General features: G+C 43.5%; 1 protein-coding gene across 5 annotated transcripts; it reads right to left on the reverse strand.

Moving 5' to 3' along the window:
* Positions 1–221: 221 nt before the first annotated feature.
* MTFR2 (mitochondrial fission regulator 2) lies at positions 222–18,812 on the reverse strand. 5 transcript variants are annotated; one of them, XM_073337396.1, is made up of 9 exons: positions 18,471–18,558; positions 17,866–18,015; positions 16,955–17,089; positions 16,431–16,535; positions 16,068–16,192; positions 10,175–10,395; positions 8,785–9,091; positions 4,262–4,442; positions 222–1,110 (listed from the first exon to the last, which is right to left on the reverse strand). In XM_073337396.1, the coding sequence occupies exons 2-9, from the start codon at positions 17,926–17,928 to the stop codon at positions 1,012–1,014; spliced, it is 1,236 nt and encodes a 411-aa protein (XP_073193497.1). In that variant the 5' UTR covers positions 17,929–18,015; positions 18,471–18,558; the 3' UTR covers positions 222–1,011. The 5 variants fall into 5 exon arrangements, with proteins under 5 accessions (XP_073193497.1, XP_073193502.1, XP_073193499.1 ...); XM_073337401.1 differs by lacking the exon at positions 17,866–18,015 and having other exon boundaries at positions 18,471–18,812; XM_073337398.1 differs by lacking the exon at positions 18,471–18,558 and having other exon boundaries at positions 16,988–17,089; positions 17,866–18,420.
* Between the last annotated feature and the right edge of the window lie 1,355 nt (positions 18,813–20,167).

Consider the following 20,167-nt stretch of genomic DNA (forward strand, 5'->3'; position numbering starts at 1 on the left):
AAGCATACCTTATTGAATTTATGACTAAAAGGTTCCCTCCCCCAATATTCTGGTAGGAGAGAGAGATTATATTTTAGATCTACTTTTCCTCTTTTCGTTGTCTATTAGAGGGCATGCTTGATTTAATAAAGTTGACCAAATCTTTTAAAAACTGTGGCAACACAAGGAAAAAAACCCCAAAACAATGAATTTGCAAATAATGTACAGGATAACACCATCAATGACATAAAAGGGAAATTTATTTTATAAACTATGTACAAAACAACAAAATGTTGACCCAAAATCTGGAAGCAAAAGGGAAAGACACCATAGCCAATGAACGTTTATTTCCATAATGAATTTAGATTATGCTTGTGCAAGCAGAAGTCTCTCCAGAGCCTTTTTTGCCACAGAACACAAATTTTTCTCATTGCAGGTAGTTAACACACAGCTCATATCCGACTTAATTAAAACAAGGCAAGTATCATCACTACATAGTAAGCAGGCCTTCTCTGTTGATCCAGAATAAGTTAGGAGATTGTTTGCACATGGAATAGTGAGTTGCTTTAGGAAGCTATAGTGACGGTCAGGGAGACGTACTACCCTCTCAGTGAGGGACTATTAATATTGATTACATATTATACACCTGCTTGACTTAAAACTTAATTTCCTGAGCTATTAATATTTTGTTTCCACGCTCCCATATATACTTCAGCCTCCACACTGAGAAACATGCAGTCTTTTTTATATAATCTGCTTCCCATTCAGAGTATCTAAAAACTTAGCTTCAGACATTCTTGTCTGCAGCTACACAGTAATAAATGCCAATCAAGTATTTTTTATAAGCAGATAACACACTGACAAGCTTGACTGTTGGAACACTCAAATCAAAAGAGGTAGTTTTATAAACCATAGCTCCTGGGGCATGGGAGTAGGACATCCCAGCGTACACATTTTATGAAATTATTCCAGAAGTAGTCCTGCCGCTCATAAGCATGCAAGTTGTTGGGTTTTTCCACATGGCACCACCAGTTAAATATGTACCCTTGCTTTCCCTGTTGATACCTGTGTTACTTCCTCAGCTTTTATAAGTTTGTTCTTTGAGTTTGGCTTCAAAATGGGACGGCCAACCTAAAAAAAAAAAAAAAAAAAAAAAATCAAATAATCTTTAATTCTATAAAATGCCTAAGAATACTCAACAGGGAAAGAATAAAATTTTCAGCAAAAAGATACTGCAGGCTGGAAGGGCTGTTGCAGTTTTCCCCAGCCTGGGAAAAATGAAACCCATAAATGTTTTGTGAAGTTGAAACAATGTACATGAACAATCCCTTTCATATGTGTAAGTATTTACTCAAAACACAAAAGAACATTCACATTGTTAAAATCAAAAATCTTGAAGTCCCCAGTCTAAATAAAAAGGCCTACTATTGCTTCTGTAACTCAACAACTTATTTGCCTTTTCAGCAGCAATAGACCAACGCAGATGTGTGCCCCCTCACACACAAGCAGTTGATGGACAACCTGGCTGGACAACAGGTCTTAAAAGTTGACAAATTGAGTTCAACAGTCTTCCCTTAATTTACTTTCAGTTTTCCAACAATTTTACACAACCTGTTCTAGGATCAACCAGTTCTATGACTTTTGTATTTGGGATCAATCATGTTGATTACTTAATGGAAGGGATCTGTAGTATCTAAGAAATATAATGCAGATTTTGTCTGTGTAGTTCCAGTGTTTCTTTTATTATCCTACGTTTTTACTGAGACTGCAACCATTGTATCTCTAATCTTGTTCAATTGTGTTTTATAAATTTAACACTTAGCTGTACAGTTGTGTAAAAGCAGACTATTTTGATATTGAATTTTCCTCATGTTCAGTGCAAATTTCAAACACACACTTTTATGGTAGAAGACAGTCTTCCCGAGAATTCTTAGCTTCACTGAGTCAACCAAACATGAATATGATGGTGGCTGAAACAGAATTTCTGATGTTCCACAACATGCTTTGGAACTGTTATTTTGAAAAATATCAGATTTAAAATAAGGTTGCTGAACACCAATACATCAAAGGTGAGATTCTGTAATGCACCTCTAAGAGGCACTGCACAGAATTTGCAGGCCAAGAGAAAGAGGGCAGTAGGTGGTAGAGGAATTACACTCGCTTTAAAACACTTTTGTGCCCTCCTAATCCTGACCTACTCCAGTGGCTAGACAGGCTGTGACATAACACACAGTTCCCTATGGGCTTGGCTAAGTTACGTTAGCCTTTGCAGGCTGCTTTATGGGCAGAAATATTGCTCAGAATCTGTGCATCACAACACAACCCTCCTACCTACAACACAGTTCCTATTGCCAGTACTTACCAAGGGTCCTATGGTAAGGCTTATGGCCATCTTCCATAGTTCCTGTGGCAGGAGAATAATGACTTTTTACACCACTGTAGAGCCTTTACCCAGCATGGAGGGGCCTGTGTGTGCGTGTGCGTGTCTCTCTCTCTCTCTCTCTCCGCCCAGGATGTTAAGAATGATTATACCCAAGACATTCTCTAATTTTTCACTATATTTTTATTTTTTGAGCAAATGACATAGGTTTGTCAGACATCTCTCTGCATTCTTGGTTTTTAAAGATGAAAAAAATCAGTATTGCTAATGAGGACCACTTTCAATACATGCATGCTTGTGGTCATTATCAGGTCATTTCTCATGTTTGATCAATCATCTTGTTCTAATAGAAGTGTTGATTCTTTTAGCTCTTGTATTCTCTCTCTCTCACTTTGGAGCATCTAGTACAGGGGTGCCCCGACCCTTGATAGGCCCCCTGGGGCTCGCACACCCTATCCAACTCCCCGTTCCCCATCCCCTAACTGCCCCCCCGCAAAACCTATGTCCCATCCAACCGCCCTTTGCCCCGACTGCCCTCCCAGAACCCCTGACCCATCCAACCCCCACCACTCCCCGACTGCCCCCCCCGAACCCCTGACCCATCCAACAGCCCCCTGCTCCCTGCCCCCTGACTGCCACCCTGGGACCCCCCACTCCCCACCCCCTTACCATGCTGGACCCAGCCACGCTGCTGTGCTGCCCGGCAAGAGCGGCGGGCCAGAGTGCTGGCAGCACGGCGCGCTCAGGCTGCGGGGGAGAGGGGACAGTGGGGGAGGGTCTGGGGGCTAGCCTCCCTGGCCGGAGCTCGGGGCAGGATGGTCCTGCGGGCCGGATGTGGCCCGCGGGCCCTAGTTTGCCCACCTCTGATCGAGCAGCATACATAGAAACTTAAATCAGTCCAGAAGAGTACATTCAAGGCAAAGAACTTCAGTTGGTTATATCAGGTGTTCCTTTTGTGCTAGATAAAAGGTAATTCTGACAGCACAATGCAGCTACAACTTTCTTATCAAGTTCTAGACTTTGCCATAAACAATTTGAAGGTGATCTTTGCCTTTTGGGGAGTGTTAAAGACTAACAGAAATTGCTCTTGAACGAAGCAGATGCTGGAAAGTTGTGAAGTAATCAAATCATCATTGCTGCTATGTTCAATTATGATACCATTGTTAACATCTCACTTGCATGATCAGACTGATGTAATCTACTCTTCTACTTCAAGAGCAACAGTGCCACTGAATAAAACTGTCCGAAGATCTCACAGAAAAAGATTAACTGCATTTTTTTTTATCAGAACATGAGTCTTCTCTATCTTGCCACTTGACAATGAGTATATTTAACTTTATAGTTGGGGGTTGGACTAGATGACCTCCTGAGGTCCCTTCCAACCCTGATATTCTATGATTAAAAGGAACTCTGTTTTCATTACTTCCGTCAAGTTAGTCACTTGATTTCTACCACTTCCTTTGAGGATAGATATGTTGAGTCACAAATTTACATGTTTGGTAACCAACCAGCTTTCACAGTATTGATTTCAGTTTTCAGTTTTACACTAAGAATAAAAAACAGGCACTTGTGAAATCAACACCGAGGACTGAAAAAATAAGAGCTAGTCAAGCTTTCCTCTAGTCACATTATCAGATGTTCTGCCCATTTTCCACAAATTTTAAGATTTTAACAAACTAAGCCGCTATCAGTTCACAGTTCCACTCTCTTCTCTTCAGTGTTCCATGATAGTTAATTCCACCAACAAGCCATGCCACTCACTCACTGGTTTTCCATGATTCCAGAGTCTCAAGACCACCAACATTCCCTGATAGCCTAATACTCATGTGTAGGTGATGGAAAGTATGATGAGGGATTTTTGTTTGGGTTTTTTGGGGAGTCAGAGCGTAAATAAGAGCTTACCAAAGGGGCTTCTGGACTGGAAAATGGGGAGGTGTCACAAGATCTGTTTTCTTTGTCCAATGAATCATTGCCATTTTGATGTGCAAATTTCTGTTTTAGAGCCTGAGCTATTAGAGCTGCTGGATCCCACTGTGAACTCCGCCTTTTTCTTGTCTTAGGAAGAGGTGTACCGCCAGGTGACCTACAAAGAGCAAAGACAAACTGTGTCCAGTCCATGAAAACTTAATGCTGGTCCTGGAGAGTAACTACATTATCCTAGTATGCTCTACAGTCTACACCCTAGACCAGCTTCACATGCCATTCAGGTTACAGAAACATAATTTAGCAAGTAATATTGCTAACTGTATTCTGAAATGGCTCACCATGACCAAACAAGAATAAAAGTAAATGCGACAATAGTAAGAAAAATCCCCTGCCTACAGTCACAGCAAATACTTAAGTTGTTCATAATACCTCTGATATTTCCTTATTCTAGGTATTAGAATATTGTGGCAGGCCTATAAAAATATAAATTTTAAAAAGAGGTCTCATTGTACTACCAGATACTGCCGTATCAAATACGGTCCGTCACAATGACCCCTTCTGGCCTTAGAATCTATGAATCTGGGAAAAAAAGTTAATTTAATGCTCCTAAAGTACTCTACTGTCCCTATTTGTTTTCAGTTAAAACACTGGATCTTCATGAGTTCTCAAAGATCAACAAAAAGCTGTAAAGATTCTCAAAAGACTTTACAATAATAAAGTAATATGGTCTGATGCAAGACTTCAGTAAAAAATTAAACTTGCAAATATACATGTTCATCCAGTTGACCACACAAGATCCCATTTGCAAACAAGGACACTTCAACAAAATATCCACAACCAGGATGCTAAATTGGCACAGATGCATCAGTGGCTGGTTTTGTTCTCAAGTGTGTACCTGAACTTCCAAATGCGAAGTTAGAAATACTATTAAAATATCTATTTGAAAGCCAGTCATGCATTATTTATGAATCCAAAGCACTGAGTAAGTAAGCCCTGATTTTTCAGAGTACCTCAGCTCTGCCCACAAGTTCGTGCTCAAAGATTGTGGATATAGTTTGTAGGTTTGCAAATGGAATTGAAAGTTTAATTTATAGCATTTGGAACTAGAAAGGGACTTTAGACATGCCTAACTTCTAGGCATCCTGCCACCCAGTGGAATTTACAGCCTCAAGTTAGGCACCAGGATCCCCATGCATTGTATAGGAGAGTTAGATAGTAAGAAAGGGATTCTCAGAAGCCAGCAAGCTGAGCAGGGAGATGCCTAAGCTAGTCAGGAGTGAAATGTGAAGGAAAGTAATGGGGCTTTGGGCCCAGATGCACAAAGGGAATTAGGAGTCTAACCCTCATTGATCTGGGCCTCACATGCCAGAGTGACTGGCCAAAGGCAGGCATCAATCTCTGCTTGGGATTCTCAGTCGTGAACCCTCTCTTGGAGTTAGGCTCTTGTATGAGGTCAACCCTTTCTTGTGAAATATCAGAGAGATTCTCCCCACCCCCCAACACAGCCAAAAGATCAGTGGTTAGGGAAATCACCTTGTATACTGGAAACCCAAGCTCAAATCCCCGCTCTGCCTGACTTGGACCAGGGACTTGAACCCAGTATGGTCACATCCCAGGTGAGTACCCGAACCACCGGGAATTCTGAATCAGTCAGCCAGGCACAAAAATTCCTGACCTGCTTGCCCCGACTGCCTTTTGTGTGGGTTAGGTGTGCTCATTGCACACCTACCGGGTCAGGCCCTCCAGGTGAGATAGATTCGGCGGGCGGGGGGGGGGGAGGAGGGAGATGGACACCTAATATGAGAATCCTACTGGGGTTCAGTGTGCAAGAGGGCTCTCAGAAGCTCAGTTGATGCAGAGCAGTGTCAGAGCTTAGGCAGTTTGAGCACACCTATCAACAGAAACTTAGGTCCTTCAGGGATTTAGGTGCCCTACAGGGTTAGGCAGCAACTGAGCAGTAGTTTTGAGAACGTTCGCGGTGGTGAAATGTTGGGCATAGGCTTCTAACTGCCTCTATAGGAGTCTAAGCACCTTTTTGAATCTGGGCCCTAGTACTTATGTGGTGAAATCACATACTGAAGGCACGTAAAGCCTTATTAAAATCTGCTATACTATAAAATCTGCCCACAATTGTGCCAGTTATTGTGCACAATATGCTTGGTGAAATCCTGGCCCAATTGATAACACTCACTGACTTAATTGGGGCCAGGATTTCACCCTCTGTTCTTATATATACACTAAATTGTTTTCCTCAACAGTGATCTCTAAACAGACATTATCCTACTTCCTTAGAGTATATTTTTATTCCAGTTCAGTAAATGTGTTTATTTAGTTTCCTGTGTATCACATCTAAAAGAGCTTTTTGGCTCTGAACACAGGATATCAGTCACACAAATATTTAATAATCATAGGTTTTGTAATCACATAAGTTTAGCTTTTTGACCAAAACCATGTAAATATTAAAAATTATTTGTACCAAACTAAAGGACTTGGGTCTAGGTTCAGTAAAATCTTCAGTTAAAATATACACATGCATTATATATTTTTGAAGACTTCAAAGTTAGAAATAGTGTATTTTGGATGCACTGTTAGTTTTCCAATATTTCCCCAAGGAGTTGTCCTTTTACAATGAACTCAAAAGTTTGTTTGTTCAGATCTGTTTTCCTGCACATTTAGCTGATTTTGTAAGTGAACTCCAAATAGCCCCAATCAAAAAAAACAAACAGGAGACAAAAGATTGACTGACCTATGCAGGAGACTACAGTTTTAAATTAGAGAATGCTTTGCTTTTGTATGTAGTGCATTTTCACTTGGTACTCTAGGCAGTGAAGATACAGCACTCTAAGGGAAAAACTGCCTGCTCAAAATCTCTCAGGGTACATATACATGACCAAAAAAACCTAAACAGCAGCAGTGTGTCAGAGCCCAGGTCAACTGGGGCAGGATCGTGGGGCTTGTGCTAAAGGGCTATAAATAGAGCAGACATTCCCACTCAGGCTGGAACCAAGTCCCTGAGACCGGCAAGGCAGGTGGGTCTCAGAGCCTGAGCAGGAACATCTACACTGCTATTTTTAGCCCCATAGTGCAAGTCTGAGTCAGTTGACCCCAGGTGTGAGACTCACTGCCCATGTGGGGGGAGGGGAGTTTTGCTGTGTAGATGTACCCTTAGGAAAGTGTTAAATGACAAACTACTTGCCTAACAAGCCTTGTGGGTAGGGGAGAAGCAGTAGATGTGGTATACCTTGACTTTAATAAGGCTTTTGATACTGTCTTGCATGACCTTCTCAAACTAGGGAAATACAACCTAGATGAAGCTACTATAAGGTGAGTGCATAATTGGTTGGAAAACTGTTCCCAGTGAGTAATCATCACTGGTTCACAGTCAAACTGGAAGGGTATATGAAGTGGGGTCCCACAGGGATCGGTTCTGGGTCCGGTTCTGTTCAATATCTTCATCAATGATTTAGATAGTGGCATAGAGAGTACACTTAAAATTTGCAGACAATACAAAGCTGGGAGCGGATGCAAGTGCTTTGGAGGATAAGATTAAAATTCAAAATGATCTGGACAAACTAGAGAAATGGTCTGAAGTAAACAGGATAAAATTCAATAAGGACAAATGCAAAGTACTCCACTTAGGAAAGAACAATCAGCTGCATATATACAAAATGGGAAATGACTGCCTAAGGAGGAGTACTGCAGAAAGGGATCTGGAGGTCAGAATGGATCACAAACTAAATATGAGTCAACAACGTAACACTGTTGCAAAAAAAGCAAACATTATTCCGGGATATATTAGCAGGAGTGCTGTAAGCAAGATGAAAAGTAATTCTTTCACTCTACTCCTTGCTGATTAGGCCTCAACTGGAGTAGTGTGTCCTGTTCTGGGCACCACATTTCAGGAAAGATGTGGACAAACTGGAGAAACCAGAGAAGAGCAACAAAAATGATTAAGGGTCTAGAAAATGACTTATGAGGCAAGATTGGAAAAAAATGGGTTTGTTAGTCTGGAGAAAAGAAGGCAGAAAGGGAATAGGATAACAGTTTTCAAGTACATAAAAAGTTGTTACAAGGAGGAGGGAGAAAAATTGTTCTCCTTAATCTCTGAGGATAGGATAAGAAGCAATAGGATTAAATTGCAGCAAGGGCAGCTTACATTGGACATTAGGAAAAACTTCCTGTCAGGATAGTTAAGCACTAAAATAAATTGCCTAGGGAGGTTGTGGAATCTCTGTCATTGGAGATTTTTAAGAGTAGGTTAGACAAATACCTGTCAGGGACAGTCAGATAATGCTTAGCCCTGCCTTGAGTGCAGGGAACTGGACTAGAAAGACCTCTCGAGGACCCTTTCAGTCCTGCGATTCTATCACCTCAGGTAGTTGTCAGGAGCACCTGTCCATTAAACAAGTTTTCACCCCAGCATTATCTGCTGCTCCCTAAATACTGTAGTGTTGTGTATTTAAGAGTAAACCAAAAATATGTCATTTAAATCAACTTACTTCTCAATAGTTCGCAGTCGAATTTTGTTTATATCCTTCAAAACATCCATCATACTAAGAACATCCTTTGTCTTCTGGTGTTCACCTTTGTCAACAGTTGTTGAGCTGGTCTTACTTGCAGCACGACGTTGTTTAATAAGTTCAACTGCTGAATTACTGGCATCAAAGCCAGATGGTGCTATGGAGGGAAGTGGGGGAGGTGGAGGAATTACGAAGTGATCTGGTGCGGTGAACAATGGAGTAGAAGTCATTGCTGGCACTGGGAAAGAACCACTTGGAATGCCAAATGAATTCAAGACATCTGAACCTATCAAAGAAAATAAGTAGTAGTATATTTTTAATTCAGAGAATGAGTTACTAATCTGTGAAATTTTGAGAAGATCAAGCCAAGTCCAGGGTGTCTGAGTTATACTGCAAGATCCTAATCTGTTTTTTCTTAAAATGTCAAACACCTAGCACAACATGGTGCTACCAGAAATAATTACATAAAAAGAACGGTTAAGCGAAAGTTATTTAGGTTTCAAAATCAAGCAATCAAGACTTAGAAAATGCTAGATTTAAGATGTCTATGCAACCTTAATTCTGTCCATTTGTACATCCAGCCTGTGCACTGAATGAGGCAGGGGTCCTGTTGGGGAAAAGTTAAGTGTGACCATGTAATTAAAAACAATATCATAATGCATACAAACAAGCCCCAACCGGTCTCTCCCTCCACCCGCACCATTCTCATTGGTGCAGTAGCTCCTAGGCATACCCAGTGCAGAGCGTGTTGCTCTTGAGACATGGGTCCAGCTCTTTAGAATGTTTTGTTCAATTATTTTGGCAGCATACCTAAAATTTTATTAAGTACAAGGGAAATGGTAATTAACAGTTTATAACTCAGCTAAACCTATACAGAATTCCACAAGACCAAGAAAAACCCTCTAGCCCAAGGGCTTTTCCCCGACACATTATAAAAGACTTGCTACAAACAATTCAGATGTTAGAGCAAAAAAGATCAGATGAATCTTTTATAATGCAGAGTGTTAGGCAGGCTAAATATAGGATTGCTCCTTGCTCACCCTTATAATATAAAGGGTGAGGCTATCGAATTGGTGGCCCAGGCACTCTCTCATGTGACAGTGCAGAATGATACACACTATTGTGGGCTTCACCAGAAAAACAGATGATTTAAATCAACTCCAACTTGAAGGTGATGAACTGTACGGAATGTGAGGAGAGTGAAAAAAAAATTAATTTATAAATATAAGAAAAAACAATCCTGCATTCAAAATACTTTTCACTTAATTCACATAAATTTAGATAAAAAGTTAATCACGGGATAAGTATGGGCATAAAACAAAGGAAGCTCAAAGTTTAAAGACTGTAGTTTAAATAGAAACAAGCTTACCTGATTGATTGCTATTTCTTGATCCTTGCACTGCAACAATTGCAGCAATCTGGGCACGAAGAAGAGTTAACTCATTTTCAAGTGCAGAAATTTTTTTAATTGCTTCTTCATTCACAAGATTTTCTTTTTCTGCTCTACTTTTTAGAACAGCTGGCAAGGAAACTATAGCTGGAGATACATCATGGTCAACTGTAATTATTTCCTTTCCCCTTGATTCAGCCCTAAAAAAATTAAAATATAAAACTTTTTAAAAGTTTCAACTGAATAGTAACAGTTTCATGCCCCCCACAGGGGAAAGGATTAGATTAAAAATGCATTTTTTTAGTTACTGGCACAAGAAATTGAAGTTATGAAACACCATTGACAATGACATTAGGCTTTAATGTTTCAGAACTTCATCTCTTTCACAAGACATTTTGCATTACATTGTTTTATAAGCACTAAATGTTGCATTTTTAAGAATTAAATTTTTTTTAAAAGGTTATCAAGAAAAACCCCTTGAAAACGCACTTTTTAGAATACTTGGGCAATTTACTCAGCAGCAGAGATTGACCATTACACAATGGTTATGCTAAATGATTGAGTTGTAAAAAGAGGTAACAAAGAGCACTTTCTGCCTAGATACAATCAGGAAGAGGGCAGCTATAAATTTAGATGCATGAATAAGGAAGAGAAATGGGTGTAGAAGATGAGACACACCCAGCGAGGACTCCCAAGAGTGTTAGTAGCCCCAGAAGCAGCATGTGGGTTCAGGGACAAGACAGCTGCACTGGGGGGAATACTAAACGCACATTGTAGCCCTTATGGCAGATAACTAGAAAACATTAAACGTGTATCAACTGATAGTGTGTCACCTGCTTGAGTAGAGCCTGAAACAAAACTTAAAACAGTGTGACCTGCTTCATTCATCTCAATCAGGGCCCAAGGGGTTTTCCAGCCAAGGAATCTGCATTTTTCACAAGATACCATGGGATTCATCATTTTGCTTTAGGCAGGCACGTAACATTTTGTCTTCTGTCTCCCTGCCCTACCAGGGCCTACCCACAGTTTCCTCTTGCTCTCCAGATTACCCCACAAGGAGAAGTTAATTTGGATTACAATGCATGCTCCCTTCAAGTATTCCATGGACCTAGAGCTGGAGTTCATCTTGTAATTAGAATGGGGAAACTATAAGTGCAGGAAGAAAAGGAGTACTTGTGGCACCTTAGAGACTAACACATTTATTTGAACATAAGCTGAAGTGAGCTGTAGCTCACTTCATTGGATGCATTCAGTGGAAAATACAGTGGGGAGATTTATATACATAGAGAAGTACCAGTAACCAGACTGATCACTTAAGGTGAGCTATTACAAGCAGGAGAGCGGGGGTGGGGTACCTTTTGTAGTGATAATCAAGGTGGGCCATTTCCAGCAGTTGACAAGAACATCTGAGGAACAGTGGGGGGTGGAAAGGGGGGGATAAACATGAGGAAATAGTTTTACTTTGTGTAATGACCTATCCACTCCCAGTCTTCAGCCAATGTGCACGGGCTGAAATTGTGGAAAAGCAGCATCACTTGCCCCGTAACCTCAGCCGTGCAGAACACAATGCCATCCACAGCCTCAGAAACAACTCTGACATCATAATCAAAAAGGCGGACAAAGGAGGTGCTGTCATCATCATGAATAGGTCGGAATATGAACAAGAGGCTGCTAGGCAGCTCTCCAACACCACTTTCTACAAACCATTACCCTCTGATCCCACTGAGGATTACCAAAAGAAACTACAGCATTTGCTCAAGAAACTCCCTGAAAAAGCACAAGAACAAATCCACACAGACACACCCATAAAACCCCGACCTGGGGTATTCTATCTGCTACCCAAGATCCATAAACCTGGAAATCCTGGACGCCACATCATCTCAGGCATTGGCACCCTGGCAGCAGGATTGTCTGGCTATGTAGACGCCATCCTCAGGCCCTACGCTACCAGCACTCCCAGCTATCGAGACACCACTGACTTCCTGAGCAAACTACAATTCTTCGGTGATCTTCCTGAAAATACCATCCTAGCCACTATGGATGTAGAAGCCCTCTACACCAACATTCCACACAAAGATGGACTACAAGCCGTCAGGAACAGTATCCCCGATAATGTCACAGCTAACCTGGTGGCTGAACTTTGTGACTTTGTCCTCACCCATAACTACTTCACGGTTGGGGACAATGTATACCTTCAGATCAGCGGCACTGCTATGGGTACCCGCATGGCCCCACAGTATGCCAACATTTTTATGGCTGACTTAGAACAACGCTTCCTCAGCTCTCGTCCCCTAATGCCTCTACTCTACTTGCGCTTCGTTGATGACATCTTCATCATCTGGACCCATGGAAAAGAAGCCCTTGAGGAATTCCACCATGATTTCAACAATTTCCATCCCACCATCAACCTCAGCCTGGACCAGTCCACACAAGAGATCCACTTCCTGGACACTATGGTGCTAATAAGCGACGGTCACATAAACACCACCCTATACCGGAAACCTACTGACCACTATTCCTACCTACATGCCTCCAGATTTCACCCAGACTACACCACATGATCAATTGTCTACAGCCAAGCTCTACGATACAACCGCATTTGCTCCAACCCTTCAGACAGAGAAGCACCTACAAGATCTCTATCAAGCACTCTTACAACTACAATACCCACCTGCTGAAGTGAAGAAACAGACTGACAGAGCCAGAAGAGTACCCAGAAGTCACCTACTACAGGACAGGCCCAACAAAGAAAATGACAGAACGCCACTAGCCATCACCTTCAACCCCCAACTAAAACCTCTCCAACGCATCATCAAGGATCTACACTTATCATAGAATATCAGGGTTGGAAGGGACCTCAGGAGGTCATCTACTCCAACCCCCTGCTCAAAGCAGGGCCAATCCCCAATTCAATCATCCCAGCCAGGGCTTTGTCAAGCCTGACCTTAAAAACTTCTAAGGAAGGAGATTCTACCACCTCCCTAGGTAACGCATTCCAGTGTTTCACCACCCTCCTAGTGGAAAAGTTTTTCCTAATATCCAACCTAAACCTCCCCCACTGCAACTTGAGACCATTACTCCTTATCCTGTCATCTTCTACCACTGAGAATAGTATAGAACCATCCTCTCTGGAACCACCTCTCAGGTAGTTGAAAGCAGCTATCAAATCCCCCCTCATTCTTCTCTTCTGCAGACTAAACAATCCCAGTTCCCTCAGCCTCTCCTCATAACTCATGCATTCCAGACCCCTAATCATTTTTGTTGCCCTTCGCTGGACTCTCTCCAATTTATCCACATCCTTCTTGTAGTGTGGGGCCCAAAACTGGACACAGTACTCCAGATGAGGCCTCACCAATGTCGAATAGAGGGGAACGATCACGTCCCTCGATCTGCTCGCTATGCCCCTACTTATACATCCCAAAATGCCATTGGCCTTCTTGGCAACAAGGGCACACTGCTGACTCATATCCAGCTTCTCGTCCACTGTCACCCCTAGGTCCTTTTCCGCAGAACTGCTGCCTAGCTATTCTGTCCCTAGTCTGTAGCTGTGCATTGGGTTCTTCTGTCCGAAGTGCAGGACCCTGCACTTATCCTTATTGAACCTCATCAGATTTCTTTTGGCCCAATCCTCCAATTTGTCTAGGGCCCTCTGTATCCTATCCCTGCCCTCCAGCGTATCTACCACTCCTCCCAGTTTAGTATCATCCGCAAATTTGCTGAGAGTGCAATCCACACCATCCTCCAGATCATTTATGAAGATATTGAACAAAACCGGCCCCAGGACCGACCCCTGGGGCACTCCACTTGACACCGGCTGCCAACTAGACATGGAGCCATTGATCACTACCCGTTGAGCCCGACAATCTAGCCAACTTTCTACCCACCTTATAGTGCTTTCATCCAGCCCATACTTCTTTAACTTGCTGACAAGAATACTATGGGAGACCGTGTCAAAAGCTCTGCTGAAGTCAAGAAACAATACATCCACTGCTTTCCCTTCATCCACAGAACCAGTAATCTCATCATAAAAGGCGATTAGATTAGTCAGGCATGACCTTCCCTTGGTGAATCCATGCTGACTGTTCCTGATCACTTTCCTCTCATGCAAGTGCTTCAGGATTGATTCCTTGAGGACCTGCTCCATGATTTTTCCGGGGACTGAGGTGAGGCTGACTGGCCTGTAGTTCCCAGGATCCTCCTTCTTCCCTTTTTTAAAGATTGGCACTACATTAGCCTTTTTCCAGTCATCTGGGACTTCTCCCGTTCGCCACGAGTTTTCAAAGATAATAGCCAAGATAATGGCCAATGGAATTTTTGTGCAATTCTCTCAGTTTTCGTAGTAAAGCAGCAACGTGACATCACTAACAGCTTGAGAGAGACAGGAGACTAGAATTGCAATATTCCTTCTAACCCAAAAAAAGCAAAAACGTACCAGCCAATTCTGATCTCCCTACTTCTTCTTGTAGTTTCACACCAACAGACAAGATCAAAAGACGACAAACCCATGCAATATAAAAACTAGATTTGCAATATCCAATAAAAATACCAAATGTTAACTGAGCTGTGGGTTAGTCGTCTGAGCACATTAAGCAGCATAAACAACCAAGCTCTAGCTCTGAAATATCCACTTCCTCTGTGACTTTGGGTAAAAGTCATTTAAAAGGGACATACATAGTCAACTTTGTGTCTATTAATTTTTTTTAAGTTAAAAGTAACTTCATGTGCTATGCCTGTCCAAGTTCCGCAACAATATGTTGTTGTTTTACAAATTACATTTTCTTATTTCATTAATTATACTCCCTTCGCACTGCATGAAAGCAGAAAAAATTAAATGAAAGAAGAAATGGTGAAACAGCCTATACCCAAGGCAAACAAACTTTTAAAATAGGTAAAACTTTTCTTTCATTTATGGTATTCTTAGAGCAGGGAAGGGCAAACTTTTTGGCCTGAGGGCCGCATCGGGTTTTGAAAATTGTATACCCCCACCTGCCCCCCCGCCACGTTTCTTGCCCCTTGACAGCTGCCCCCGCCCTTCCGGGACCCCTGCCCCATCCAACCACCCCTTCTCTCTATCCCGATTGCCCCCAGAAACCCTGCCCGACTGCCCCCACACCGCCCCATCCAACCCCCTCCCATCTCCTTCCTGACTGCCCCCATTCAACCCCCGTTCCCTACCCTCTGACTGCCCCGACCCCTATCCACCCCCCCCACACCTCCTGACCACCACCCTAAACTCCCCTGCTCTCTATCCAACCCGCCCTACTCCCTGCCCCCTTACCATGAAGCACAGTGAGCTGAGGCTGTGGGGGAGGGGCCAGGGGCTAGCCTCCTGGGCCAGGCAGGAGGGTCCTGTGAGCCGGATGTGGCCCGCGGGACATAGTTTGCCCACCTCTGTCTTAGAGGTTTACTTGTAACAGCAGTGGGTAACAATTTAACAAAACTGATTTTGAGATAACAGGGACCCTTTAATATTTCTGCCCCAATGTTCTCATCTGCAAAAAGGGGATAGAGTTTATTACCCAACAATAAGAGGTTAGAGGAGAGTGTTAGGATTAGATTCCACCAACATTCACCCCACCCCCAAACGCTTTGTGAATGAAAGCACCATGTGCAAATGCCAGCAACATTCCTGGTACTGTACAACAACAGGGAAGAAGGAGCTCAAAGTGTGGGAATCCTCCACTCTATGTGTATGCTATATAATATTAGCTAAAGCATAGACAAGAATTGCTGGGAAAAAAAATCAAGAGGAAGAGCTAACTTCTAAAGTGTCAATTTTGCTAGGGCCCAGAAAGGTTTAGACAATTGCCAGTATCATAGGCTACAGGACCTGAGTCATTCCTATCAAAATAAAAACAGAGCCTTTACTTGCCTAAATCTAGCAAAAGTTTCTCCCTCATCATTTACCACCCTTAAAATATCACCAAGAGATGGAACTACAGAGCTTGGAGTTGTACTTTGTTCATCATAATCCAAAGAATTCAGGTCTTGGACCATCTAAAAAGAAAGCAAGAAAAAAGTCAGGCCTCTGCAAAGTAAAGAATTTCGGTTTAACAATAAAACTTCCTCAAATACGAGGGACTCAGTATTAGATAAGTGAAAGACATTGAACAGAAAAGATGCAGCATTACCATAGTCATGAAAGATAAAAAAGATTAGGAAAGCCATTGTTAAATTTAACGTGAGACTTCTTGCTTAAATAATGAAATGTTAAGAGTAGCAATAATCCACTCACCTGAAAGTGAGGTCTTGGACAAGGTTCTAAAGCAAGAACTGTCCCAAGTCTACGAACAATGCTTCGGGTAGATCCATATTCCTTACTTTGCCAAGCTGATATAATCTAAAGAGATAAACAAAAGAAATCTGGGTTTTAACTCAATGATACAAAAATTTATGTTTTTCAAAATCATTAAGAGATCATACCATACGTGACCTGACAGTTACATACTTAGATTGGTCTACAAAAATGTTTGCTATCCTAATGGAGCTAGGATTCAGAAACGACCTCAGGAGGATTTCTCTTCCAGGACCAGTTTTCAAGTTTCTGTGATGTATGTGGAGATATGCCAGGACACTCTACATGAAGACCAATAGAGGATGAAACTAACTACACCTCCTAGACAGGAGGGTATCTAGAAGGTCTGTTGGAGAACAAAGGCTCCACCCAGAACAAATGAGCCAATGTAGCCTGTATCTGGATACACAAACCACTGTGAGCAAAAATGGTTGGGGAAATCATAAAAAAAAGATTTAAGATACCTTCACCTGACATTTCCTTATGACAGCATATACCTGAAGAAAGTGCCTTCTTGAGAAGCGGGTTGAAGGAAGACATGTTTCAATCATACGGCCAATGCTGCTATGGTCTATATGAGCTTCCCACCTTGTTATAAACTGCCAAAGGAAAAAGCTACTGTCAAACCAAAGACCTTTAAACAAAAACAAAGGTTAGTCAGTGTAACCTTGTCTACACTAGTACTTTTCCTACAGTTGGTCTAGCACTAGTGCAGTTCCACCAGTAGCAACAGTGGTGTAGAACAAGTGGTGGCATTTTTACTACCACATTAAGTTTGCACATGGATCTGAGAAATGCTGAGCATACGTAAATTCTTTGAGGTTAAAACTTGTGGCGCTACAATTAGTGCTGGACATTCTCAATCTAGTACACACCAAAAAGAGTTGCATAACAGTCTGACACATTAGGTTTTCTAAGGATTATGGTCCTGATCCACAGATGGTGAGGCCCTATAATTTCTACTGAAATCCATAAAAACTGTATGTGCTCAGCACCTCCTGTGATCAGGGTCTATGAAGCATTGAATTAATTACTATTTGGAAGTCTGACATGCTAGTTAATAGATGAAGGCAAAATGTAACAAGTAAAATCATCAGATGGGCCTTTCAGCTTGTCTACCGAAAGAAGTTTAACAGAATAATTATACCACTACAGTGCAATGTCCACATAGGGTTACTGGTATGTATATAAATGATGCAATAACCCCAAGCACATATAACCCTTTTACTGCAGCACACATCCTTCATTCACCACCTGCACACACTGACAGAAATCTCTTAAAACAACACACGCACTCACCTACCCTCATTCATGCTTACCATACAACCATGAACTTGAGCAGCAAACCAATAGATCACTAGTAATATCAGTTTACCTGATCAGCTGGTACACCAAAGTATTCTAGCAGTTGCCTTATGAGATTCAGCAGTAGAGCCATTTATAGAACAGTCCCAGAATTCAAAAGCTGGTTATAAACATTAGTTTCACATATATCCCAGAAAAGTTCAAGTTACCCTTTCTACAGCTGCAAATAGAAAAGAGCATCACTTCAAGACAAAAGACAAACTCCTGCTCAAACTTCTCCACACACTAAGGGTTCACTTCTATGGCCATTGACCACAGTGAGAACAGATTCAAGCCCCATGGCAGCTGAGAAGCCAGAACATCAAATGCTAGACCCCTACATACGCGGCCATCACTGGAGACCCACTGATCTTAGTCCTGGATCTTGTTTAAAATCAGCAATATTTGAAAAATAAAGAACATCCCATTGTTTTAGATGCAATTGGAGGACGTCTCTCTTCTAACGATTTATCAACTTTTTTTGTTTTTGTTTTAAGAAATGGGAAATATTGGTCCTGGAAAAGCTACTCAGAAGTGCTGTGAAACGTGCTTACGTCTGCTGAATTCATGAAAGCCCCCCGCCCCTCCCCCCGCCCGCGCTTGTTTGTTTACTAGCGAAGAACAGGAAGCGCTCACGCCTTGATTCTGTCCGGGGGCGCTTCGCAGCGTTGTGAATGAGGCACCCCAATAAATCCCCCACTGGCAACACGACAGCTCCGCCACACCAGGCCCTCCGCCCCCGGGCTGCCAGGTCGCGCTGTAGGCCCGCCGGTGCCAGGCGGGGTGGACTAGCCCGGCTGTCGGAACGGGCTGCAAGGCTTGCGGCCCAGCTTGGGGCGGGTTGCCGAGGCCGTCCAGCCGAGGCTTGCGAGCGGGGGTAACAGGGCGGCGCCGCGGCGCCACGGCCCCCTGCCCGAACGAGCCCGGCCCCGCCCCAGAGCGGCAAGCCCGCCGAGGCGCGCAAGGCCGACACGTCAGACAGCCCGGCCCATCAGCTCTGACCCAGGGACCCTAAATAACCCCCAACCCAGCGTAACGCGTCCCGCCCCCCCCCCGGCCGCCCCCGCCCCCGCCCCCTTCAACGGGGACAGCGCGCGCCCCCCGCGAGCGGGCTTGACGGTGGCCGCGTGACGCGACGTGTGCGACCCCTCCCCCTCCTCTCGCGCTCCTCCGGGCCTCAAGGGGTCCTTCCCGGGCCCCCGCCCCTTCCTCACCCCGGCGCTGCACCGCGGCGAAATCAAATCAAAACTAGCGCCTCGCAAAGCCGATTGGGTAGAGCGGATGGGGGCGTGACGCACAAATCGACCCACCACGGACTAGGGGCGTGGCGGAAAACGAGGATTCGACGGCTGAACCAATAGGAAAGCGCGGGGCGGGGGAGCGGGGGGGGGGTGTTCCGCTCGCAGAGGCTGGGGGCTCTTCTGCCTCTGCCGAACGCGATACGTTCTTCCTCGGGGTGGGCAGCGGCTCCTGCGTCCGCCCCGCTGCCACGTGTCAGGTTCCGCCGCGCTCAGCGAGCCTGCCCTGGCAGCCCCTGCTCGCCGCGGGACGGTGTCCTGTGCCGCCTTGTGCTAGGGGCTGTGGGCCAGGCGGGGGGAGGGGGAGTTGTCAAGGCCAAAGTCAGGAACAGGTTTCAGAGTAGCAGCCCGGTTAGTCTGTATTCGCAAGAAGAACAGGAGTACTTGTGGCACCTTCGAGACTAACCAATGTATTTGAGCATCAGCTTTCGTGAGCTACATACAGATCACTTCATCGGAACCTGGCACCTGCGTGTGTGAGCCACTTTCAGTCCACCTGTATTAAAAGGGGAGCGGGAACTGAATCCTGTCTGTCCGGAATGCCTTTGCCTCCCAGAGTGACAAATCACGTTACTGGAGCTGGCATTTAAATGCATAACTTCTGCAGTTGGCTTTGTGCATTTCCTGGCACTTCGTGTATAGAAAAGTTCAGTGTTTCTTTTGTATAGTCAGAGTCCCCGATTCCTGGCGTGTTAGCACTTCATACAGCAGCCCAGGAGAGAAAAATACAATCACAGCATTGGCTTAGGAAACAGCCAATCTTAGGAGAAAGGATGGGTGAGGCAGGGGTTTGAAGTTGGGCAGTACCTGAAACTACTTTTATCTCATTTCTAAAAACTAACTTTCAAACTGATGTCCCTTTGAGTTCATATTAGTGAGGGTGGGGGAAATGAGTAGGATCCCTTCTTCCTGTCCTCTACAATTCCAGAAATAATAATCTTTGTGTGTCTAGCTCCATGAAGTAAATTGAAAGAAGTTGGTTTACCAAATCTCATACAATTCCACACCCACACTTTTCTTTTCTAAAGGCATGTT

Source organism: Lepidochelys kempii, chromosome 3, assembly GCF_965140265.1.
Source record: "Lepidochelys kempii isolate rLepKem1 chromosome 3, rLepKem1.hap2, whole genome shotgun sequence".
Taxonomy (NCBI): domain Eukaryota; kingdom Metazoa; phylum Chordata; order Testudines; family Cheloniidae; genus Lepidochelys; species Lepidochelys kempii.